The sequence below is a fragment of the Vigna unguiculata genome, chromosome 2, assembly GCF_037176805.1.
Source record: "Vigna unguiculata cultivar grain cowpea cultivar isolate G323 ecotype 2 chromosome 2, ASM3717680v1, whole genome shotgun sequence".
In the NCBI taxonomy this organism is placed as follows: domain Eukaryota; kingdom Viridiplantae; phylum Streptophyta; class Magnoliopsida; order Fabales; family Fabaceae; genus Vigna; species Vigna unguiculata.
The window spans coordinates 26,677,340-26,688,066 of NC_140793.1; the positions used below are offsets into that span (position 1 = coordinate 26,677,340).

At 30.4% G+C, this 10,727-nt stretch overlaps 1 protein-coding gene across 1 annotated transcript; it reads left to right on the forward strand.

Annotated features, from left to right (window-relative positions):
* The first annotated feature begins 4,682 nt into the window (after positions 1–4,682).
* NIK3 (NSP-interacting kinase 3) lies at positions 4,683–10,727 on the forward strand. The gene is made up of 11 exons (XM_028057610.2): positions 4,683–5,631; positions 6,105–6,237; positions 6,370–6,441; positions 6,597–6,740; positions 6,863–6,934; positions 7,084–7,143; positions 7,241–7,335; positions 7,426–7,572; positions 8,345–8,686; positions 9,102–9,493; positions 10,190–10,727. The coding sequence occupies exons 1-11, from the start codon at positions 5,529–5,531 to the stop codon at positions 10,499–10,501; spliced, it is 1,872 nt and encodes a 623-aa protein (XP_027913411.1). The 5' UTR covers positions 4,683–5,528; the 3' UTR covers positions 10,502–10,727.

Sequence of the window (10,727 nt, forward strand, 5' to 3'; positions counted from 1 at the left end):
TAAGAGAAAGTTATTATAGTAAGCGCAGAAGGAATATTCAGCTTTCCCAATGCGACAAAAATACCCTTGGAGTTGGGTTTATAAACTATTGGGCAGTTCAATAATTAGGATTTTGTTTCATAAATTAATCACTTCGTAATTAGTGAAGAGTACATGATAATTTTTGTTTATAAAACAAGATTAATATTAAACTACTGCCACTGAGCTTGACAAAAGTAGCCTTTTTTATTTGCTCCTAACAGACTTGTGTTATATTGGTGCCTTTTTAAATGGACCAACAAATATTTATATATTAGGTACACGTGTAATATAGATAATAATATTTTGAGTCTTCTTTTATTCACTTTTAATTTATCATTTTAATTATTTTTAGTTTATATTATATTATTAAAGAAAATTAAAATAAATAATTGAAAGATGATTAAAATAATAAAATAATAAATTAAAAATGAGTTTAAAAAAGTTAAAGTATTATTATCGTATATATATATATATAATCATTAATAAATAATGTAATATTATTATATGATTATATATATTTTTAGTTCACAATGGAAGTTTAGAATTTGTTTAAATTTTAAATTTTGATATATTTTAATTTTTAAATTTTAAAAAATAAATATGTATTATTCTTTTAATAGATTGGTATTGATGTTTTGGAAATGTTAAACTGTATTTTAAATTGACATTTGAATCATGTTAAAATGACATAAACAAATATGATATTATCAAGAAATTCATTTATACGTCAAGAAGATTTAATATAATTGAAATATGAGAATTACATTTATTTATTTTTAAAATTAAGACAAAAATACATCAAAATTGAGAAAAAATGGATTTTAATTTATAATTAAAGTTTAAAGACTAAAAATACATTTAACTTTTGTATTTTTTTTGAATATAAATTTATAAAATAAAAGTTTTTTTAATATTAAATATTAAAATTTAATTTACAGTACATTTTATTAAAATTTGTTTTTAAGAAATATTAAATTTATTTATGTTGTATACTTTATATGAATTTTACTTTAAAATCATTTTAATCAAATAGTATGTTTAAGAGAATTATTTTTCAATGATTTTATTTAAAATGGAAAAAATAAAGTTTGCATGATACAATCTAAAAAAACTATATGTAAAATTATAACAAAACACTACTAAAATAGATTTTCTTAAACAACCATTACCATCACAAATTTTACTATCATTGAAAAAAATACTAATAAAAAGGTGGAAATTAAAAAAAAAAAAAAAAGAAATAAAGCAGAAGGCGAGTGTCGCGGGGAATGCAGTGTAGAGATTCCAATTCCACGCTATCCAACAAAAGAATATTACCACACTTTACACTGTTCCTTTTAATCAGTGTTTCTCTTTCCTTTCCTTTTTCTGCGCCTCCACCATAGGCGCATGTTAGTTCTCTTCCCTTTATACATATCACTTTTATATGTTTAAATTTCAATTAAAATTAATTGGAGCTACACAGGTAATTATTTATTTTTAATTAAAATAAAGTTTCAAACAGATTTTATTTTGAAAAAATAAAATAAAAGATGTGGATTTTCAACATAAATCGCAAGACAGTGTGAACAGTTCATGGACAACATGTTAACATTGACGTTATGTTTCATTGTTTTGTCGTATTGGACAGAAGAAAAAGAAATTACCGTGTAGTGTAGTGTAGCCCCCTGCACTGCAACTGCCATCTGAATTCTGATTATGCATGCATGGATAATTGTTCCTTTCACTTTTCTTTTATTGTACAAATCAAAATTGGAGAAGGGTATTTGCAATTGTAATTACAAACAAAAGGAGTTGGAATAAATAAACAAATAAGTTGTGGTTTTTATTTTTTTTATTTTTTACTGCATATATATGAAATAAAAGAGAGATAAAATTTGTTCTCCTTCTTCTTATTTGATTGAGTGGAAAGTAAAAGAAATAAGAGATATATCTCAATAACATGAATAATGAATATGATAAATAATTTTCTTTTAATCTTTATGTCAAAAATGAAGATTCCTCTTTCCTTTTTTGTCTACTTATATAGACAACACAGAAAAATGGTACTACCTTCTTTCTCCTTTTACTCTATAAAGTAATAAAGTTAATTTGGAATGAAATGAAGATTAAATGAATCTTGTATGAAGTAGTATTTTAAGAATATTAGTGAGGAGTAATTTTTATTAAAAACATGTTAAAAATTACAAAACACAACAAAAAAAGTTTATTATTTGTTTATGTATTTTTTACCTCTAATTTTAGGGAAACAATGAGTATGTACATAAGTTGCTTACAATTGTGGCTTGGTTGATATATAAATAAATAAATTCTAAAATGTAGGTTTCTTTTATGAAAAACTCGTCACAGAACTTCACGTTGCACCGCTGATGTGAAATTTCCTAATTTGTCTAGTCACTCAATTAAACAAAACAAATTCTGTGCATTTTGTGATTATAATTAATAACGCTGTGTATTAATTAAAGATATTATTATTTTTTTAAAATTCTAAATATTTTTTATATTGATTCAATTACTTCGTGATTATATGACAAATTTTAATAATTTAAAAAAATTAAAATATACTATATTTGAATTATTTGCAGTAAAATTAATTTCATTTTCAAATATTTTGTTTGAATAAAATAATTAAAATAATTAAATTTTTATTTTAAGATAAATTTCATATATATATATATATATAAAATTTATAAAAATATTTGTTAAATTTAAATATTAAAAACAATATTTAACGATTTAGTTTTTCAATATACATGTATGTATGCATAGAGAGGACGTGATTAATTATGAAAAACTTCAATTTTTTCTAACTAAATTTTAAATTGTTCTAATTATTTAAACTTATTTTTTAAAATTTTAAAATTTTAATTTCCTTTTAAATTTTTTATCAAATAATTTATTTTATTCAAATGTTTTTAAAATATTCAAATAAATAAATTATTCTCTTAGATTAAATCTTACAAATATACTATTAAAAAATAATTCCTCTACTCACATAATACGATTTTTAAGATAAACATTAAAGTTATATTTTAATAAAAACATATAAAATTTATTTTCCTACAACTTTTTCAATGAAAAAAAAACATAAATATAAAATAAATATTGATATATTTTACTTTTAGTACAATTTTAGTATATAAATTTTAATTTATTTAATTTTATTTAAACTACATTAATATTAATATTGGTATATAAGACAATTAAACATGTTTTTTTTAATAACTGTCGCATGTATTTATTAAAAGAAAGATTTATATTAACATAAAAAAACTTCATAAAAGGTAATTAGATATGAACATTAATGTTTTTATGATAATTAATAAAGATCATATATATATATATATTTCAAATATTAATTAAATTCAGACAAAATTAATAAAATTAAAACTTTTTTTTATTGAATTTATATACTTATTCTTGTTGTTCTCATTGTAGGTTATATAATGTTCTTTATCAGAGCTTCAGCTTCAGTTATACGTTTAGATGTTCTAAGGTTTATATCCTATAACATTACTAAACTTTCAAAAGGTATTTCAGTGAAATAGTTCCTTAACTCATTTTTTCAAGGAGTAACATACCTCAATAATTTAATAATTAACGAAAATAATGTCAATACTGTTACTTATAAATATAATTAATTTAAATGACAACGTCTAATCTATTCTTTCAAATTTATAATTATAATTTATGTATTAATGAAACTAAAGACATATTTATCGATAATTAACTTCCAAAACTATTTAAAACTTTGAAAGTAAAAAAAAATTAAACACATAGAACTAACCAACTAGAAAAATTATTGTCTATAAATTATTTTTTAGGCTAAATATTACTACTTTTGATCCTATTAGCATCCTAGAGAAAAACGGAGTGTGGAAGAATGATAAAAAATGATAAGAAACACATCATATCTACTCCAAACATTCTAGATCAGCGCTACTAAAGTAATTGATATAATATTTAATTACTATGAAAAGAAACTGATACATAAATATCTACATTATTACTTTTGTTGCTAGTTCAATACATGAAACATGCGATTTTTTTTTTCTTTTCTGCTAGTTGAGCATATGTAACATGTGATCTTTTTATTTACAACATAGTATGTATATTATTGATAACTATTGTTTGAAAATTAATGTGGCAAGCAATTTTTGAAAAATATTTTTCCTGCACTCGTTTTTATATATAAAATTGAAATAGGACATTTATGAAATTGTAAAAAATGAGTAATATCTACCAGAAAAGTTAGTTCATTAGCATAGAGAAACTTTTGCTGTCAATCACATTTAACCATAATCTATTACACAAATCTAACATCAAATTTATGCTTATTGTTAACATTAAGTTAGACTTATATACTAAACAATATATAAAATTATCATATCTCACTTAACTTAATCACAATTCAAAATCAAAGGGGTTCCTGCATTATTAAGCAAAGAAAGAGGCAAAGTCTAGCAAAATGGACCATTAGTTCATGAGCTGCAGATTGCAGATTGCAGATTGCAGAATGTGATTTGTTTCGTTGGTGATATTTGTTTTTCCCGAATTCTGAAAAAGTTACATTTTCAAGCCAAAAGCAAACAAAGGAGGAGACAATCCAACCACGTGACCTGTCCAAAAAAACTTACCTGCCTGCAACCAAATTTTCTTTTTCATCACCACATCCCATTCCCATAATTCTCATCTCTCTCTCTCTCATCAATCCCACACATCCCTTCACACTACAATCTCCTTTTTTTTTTCAAAGTTAAAATGCACCAACCATTTTTTCATCATTATAATAATTTTAGTTCGTTTATTTACTTTTATTCCTGAGAGATGTTTTTGGTCACTGGGTATAGCTGTGCATCTACATTTGTGTCCACCTTGGCATTTTGTTTTGTCCTCTGTTTGGTTCTTTCTTTGGTTGGGTTGTGAGCGTGCTCCATGCTCACCTCCTTTTTATGTTCTGCAACTGCAAAGGAGAGAAGATAATGGTAGTAGTGCCATCACCGGAAAAAAACAACGACACACTCACATGGAATTATTTGTGGGGGCTGTCCACACCTCATAGAATCCTCCAAAACCACCGTTCACAGATCTCAAGGATCTCACAGCTTCAGCCTTGAACTTGGGTTTTTCTTTTTTCTTTTTTTCACCAATAAAGTTGTGCTCTTTTTGGTGTTCTCAGTGCTCACTCCTCTTAGCTGGATTCAAATTCTCCATTGCCAAGTTGGTCCGTGGTGGTAGAAAAGGAAAAAAAAAACAATTTTGGCATCTGGGTTCCGTTTGGCTTTGTGTTCATTGAATTTGGTCTAGTGGAAGTTGCTGTTTTGGTGAGAGTGGGGTTGCTTTGTGGGGGAATCTGATTCCAGAGACTGGCTTTTTCTGTTTGGATAAGGTGATATAGACTGGACTTTCTTTGTGGGAATGGGGAGAGAAGGTGTTAATTATGGTGGCTTGGAGCACTGGTCAGTGGTTGTGTGAGGGAGACACAGTTGAGGAACTGATTTTAGAGTATGGAGCTTAGTAGTTTGGTTTTCTGGCTACTGGGGTTGCTGCTTTTGCAGTTGATGGAGATTTCTTCTGCTGCTCTTTCTCCATCTGGCATAAACTATGAAGGTTAATGTTCTTCATGGATTTTTTTTTTTTGTTTTGTTCATTGAGATCTTTGGTGAAACTTGTGAAGTGAAGGGTTGTGAATTGATGATTTAAGGCACACAAGTTGTGCATATTGACCAATTTAATTGTGCTGGAAACTAGTAGGCACGGTAGCTCGGTGGTTAAGGTTGATGTAATGATTCTATTTCTGTCGTGATTTTTCCGTTTTCATTTTCCTTGAGAATTTAACTGCTACCTAACTATCTATAACAAAATAGCAGCAGAGAGGTTCTTCTTCCTTTTTTCTAATAGGGTTTTTCTTTTTCTTCTTCTTCTTCTTCTTCCCCATACCTAGGGTGTTGTGGTGGGGTCTTCAGTTTCCTATTTTATTGTATTTTCTTGGCCGATCAATGCTCTTCTTATCTGTGTGCTGGAGGTAAAAGAGAATTTCGGATGAAACTTCTTACCCAATCTTCTGTTTGTTCCTTCAACAGTTGTAGCCCTGATGGCTATAAAGGGTGACTTGACTGATCCTCACAACGTTCTGGAAAATTGGGATTCTAGTTCTGTTGATCCATGTAGCTGGAGGATGGTTACGTGTTCCACTGATGGTTCCGTTTCTGTATTGTAAGTTGCTTGGCCTTTAAGTGAGTTCTAGAGTGATGAAGAAGTTTCACGAGGCGATGATTAGAAAGTGAACCCAACCAACTTTTGTTACTTTGATTTTCAACTAAAGGAGTTTTTTTTTTCTCTTATCAGGGGATTTCCGAGTCAGAACTTGTCTGGTACACTATCTCCCGGAATTGGAAACCTTACTAACTTGCAATCTGTGTAAGTCTGCTATTTTTGTTGAGTTTGGCATCAGTGTCTTTAAGTTCTTGTTGATCAACTCTATCCTTTCAGAAACTCATACTTCCCCCGAATTATATGCTGAATGAGTGAAAACAAAAATTTACAACTATGCTTTATTAATTATACACATGCAGGTTGCTTCAGAATAATGCCATTTCTGGTAGGATTCCTCCTTCAATAGGAAACTTGAAAAAGCTTCAGACACTTGATCTTTCCAATAATGCATTTAGCGGCGAGATACCCAGTTCTTTGGGAGGCCTCAAGAACCTGAATTATTTGTAAGTTACAGAAAGCATTTCTAAAGAACCTAATGGTTGCAGTGATTATGAGTTTGTTAATTGCTTAGCAGTGACTTATGAAATTGTATTTCTTACTCAATGTAAATTATATTGCATGCCAGGAGGTTAAACAATAACAGCCTTACAGGATCCTGTCCTCAGTCTCTTAGCAACATCGAAGGTCTAACCCTTGTGTAGGTCTTTCTTACCTTGCTACACCATTATTTTTCCTTTTTGCCTAATCATATTTGAGTTTTATCTTAGAAAACCAGGGACAGATTCAAAGCTTTGATTTCTATCTAAAAGACAGTTATGTTAACTCTTATGACTTGAATATGTACAGGGACCTCTCCTACAACAATCTGAGTGGTTCCTTGCCTAGAATATCGGCAAGAACATTAAAGTAAGTTCATTTCGGATTTCGTCATCTTTTTTTTCTTCTGTATTCAAGTTCAAAACAGGGCAGTGTAGTTTATCTCTTGCTCAATTATTTACTTCAGGATTGTGGGTAACCCTTTAATTTGTGGTCCAAAAGCAAACAACTGTTCTTCTGTTTTACCAGAGCCACTTTCCTTCCCTCCAGATGCACTAAGAGGTGTTAATCTATCATTGAACTCTGCTCTCACATTATTGTTTCTTTGAATAAATATATGGCATGCTTAGATATGGTGATTTGGTTTTCTAGGCCAATCAGATTCTGGTAAAAAAAGCCATCATGTGGCACTTGCTTTTGGTGCAAGCTTTGGTGCTGCATTTGTCATTGTGATTATAGTTGGGTTTCTTGTTTGGTGGCGATATAGACGCAACCAGCAGATATTCTTTGATGTTAACGGTTAGTACTCTCACTTTCCTTTTTATAATTCTTTTTCTTTTTATCTCTAATGCTCTATCAGTAAACCTTATGGCAAATTTGTAAAAAATCGTTTGCTCATCATTGTACTGTTGGAGCACACAATTGTTTAATGATATTTTTTCAAGGAATTCACATCTTAGATACTCGCTTCAATTCATGTTTGTTACGCTGGCAAAGTTAATTGACCCGCTTTTACCTAACACTAAGCGACGTTGCTTCCAAAGGACTTTTGTCTATTTCTGACCATTCAACATGTTGCACTTTTTCTTGATTGTTTATACTATTTTCCAACTACTCTAAGCTTATTAAATCAGCTGTAAGACTTATGCATATAATGAAATAGGTTTAAATCTCGATGGTGACCTTTTGCAACATGACCAACAACAGCTGTCATTGTTCTTAACTTGGAAAATTTGTTGAAAATCTTAGTTGAAAATTTTATCTGGTGTTATGCAAATTTTGTAATGAGTATTCTAGAAAAAAAAAATTGAGGATGAACAGTACAACTGTGGTATATTTAATGTGTAATTCATATAAGGATCACCTTCTTTGAAGGGAAGAGGAGCAGATAACATTAGCATATTGTGTACATTTTATAGTTCAACACAGTATCATTATAAAAATCCATTCCCCTAATGTGATATCAGCATATGTTGTGTTCCTATACCAAAATACTGTGCATGCTAGAACTTTTATTTCTTCTCCTTTGCTGATGTTCAATTAACACTTGTGTGTGTTTGTTATTTGGCAGAACATTATGATCCAGAGGTGCGTCTTGGTCATTTAAAAAGGTTTTCTTTCAAAGAGCTTCGAACTGCAACAGACCATTTCAACTCAAAGAACATTCTTGGAAGAGGTGGCTTTGGAATAGTCTACAAGGCGTGCTTAAATGATGGGTCTGTTGTGGCTGTTAAGAGGTTAAAGGACTACAATGCAGCTGGTGGTGAGATCCAATTTCAAACAGAAGTTGAGACAATCAGTTTGGCTGTCCACCGGAATCTTCTCAGGCTTTCAGGGTTTTGCAGCACTCAGCATGAAAGGCTCCTCGTTTATCCATATATGTCTAATGGAAGTGTAGCCTCTAGATTAAAAGGTTAGATCTGAACTTTACGGTCTGTTATTTACTGTTGGAAGTCTCACGTCAACTAGAGATAAAGACTAATTAGACTTAAAGTCAACTTCTCAACATTTACATAACCGGTATACTAATAACTGGCTGGACTCACAATGTTCAACCTGTTTTATGTCAACTGACAGTAATCTGTTGTATGATCATTTGAATATTACATTCAGATAACCTTGTGTAGGTATTTAGATTATGTTAACTGGCCACTTTTGTTAATACTAATACACAACTAGCCCTTTTGTGCTGAGTTACTATTATTCAGTCACAAAACCTATTACCTTCTGTTCTTAGCTCTCACTTATAGGTAGGGGTAATAATTATAATTCAATTCCGCAAGATCATTTTAAACTTATTTGTTTTTGGTTTTGGATTTATGCACCAGATCATATCCATGGCCATCCGGCGTTAGATTGGAGTAGGCGGAAGAGAATAGCTTTAGGTACAGCAAGAGGGTTGGTTTACTTGCATGAACAATGTGATCCTAAGATTATTCACCGTGATGTGAAAGCAGCTAACATATTGCTAGATGAAGACTTTGAAGCTGTTGTTGGTGATTTTGGTTTAGCCAAGCTTCTGGATCACAGAGACTCCCATGTGACCACTGCTGTGCGTGGCACTGTTGGTCACATTGCTCCAGAGTATCTATCCACTGGCCAATCATCAGAAAAGACTGATGTGTTTGGGTTTGGAATCTTGCTGCTTGAACTGATCACAGGTCACAAGGCTCTAGATTTTGGGCGAGCAGCGAACCAGAAAGGTGTAATGCTTGATTGGGTAAGCTGTCCACACACTTTCACTCTTTTCAACATTCTCTTTTCTTCTTCAGTTAGCATATCACTCTTTTACAAGTTTTAGAATGTAGTTATTCCCACAACTTACAATGAATGATTTGTTGGCACTTGGAGCAACTTTCTTTTTATATGTATAACTTGTCTTCCTAGAAATTTTAATGGAAAAAGTACTTGAGTAGCTTCTTAAACAGTAGTTAGTATTAGTAAACCAGTTTGGTTGACATTAATACTTACCAGGTCTGATTCTAAGCAACTAAAAGTGAAATGTTTTTATTGGGAAAGAAAACATTAACTCCATCATAAATACAAAAGGTATGAGATAAATGTTATTATTTAATAAAAACCTTACATTTTGAGATGCTTAAACTCAGCCTTTTAAGTGTATTGATTAGAAAGCAACATTTTAGCTTAACTAATGGTATTGAATTGAATTTCTATGAATGCAACTGGATTAAGAAAACAGTGAGAGTTTTACCCTTAATGATCCTAAAAATCAAGGTGACATTAAACCTCCAAAATATTCATCAGGGTTGATTGGTGCTGACAAAAATGCTAAAAGAATTGACCACTTCAACTGAAAGTTATTCATTCTCTCTTGTTCTTGGTAAATGGGTGTAAAAGATAAATTTGTGTCCTGAAAAACCATTCTTTTGTTTAATGTGAATGAAACAACTTTCAGGTTAAGAAGCTCCATCAGGATGGAAGATTAAGTCAAATGGTGGACAAAGATCTAAAGGGAAACTTTGATATGATTGAGTTAGAAGAAATGGTTCAGGTTGCACTCTTGTGCACACAATTCAATCCTTCACACCGCCCCAAGATGTCAGAAGTGTTAAAGATGTTGGAAGGGGATGGCTTGGCTGAGAGATGGGAGGCCTCACAGAGGATTGAAACACCGAGGTTTCGGTCTTGTGAGCCTCAAAGATATTCAGATTTAATAGAGGAATCTTCACTCATAATTGAAGCCATGGAGCTTTCTGGCCCTAGGTGACAAGCATCTTGGTTTTCCACTATAGCTCCCTGTTTAAAAGATGTAGTTTAAATGCTAAAAATGACATTCTCATTAGTGTCAATAGCTATGTAATGCACGTATTCATCTGTAAAAAGAAAAAAAAAAAAGGGAAAGTCATGTATAAGTATCTTGTTGGAATGTTCATTTTACTTTCTTCAGAAAAATTTTGAATCAATGTTAGAGAATTGTATCTAGTTGCACTTAA

Coding starts and splice junctions, on each gene's coding strand:
- NIK3 (XM_028057610.2), top strand. CDS start 5,529: ATGGAGCTTAGTAGTTTGGTTTTCTGGCTACTGGGGTTGCTGCTTTTG. Junction 6,238..6,369: donor GATGGTTCCGTTTCTGTATT/GTAAGTTGCTTG, acceptor TTCTCTTATCAG/GGGATTTCCGAGTCAGAACT. Junction 7,573..8,344: donor GATATTCTTTGATGTTAACG/GTTAGTACTCTC, acceptor GTTATTTGGCAG/AACATTATGATCCAGAGGTG.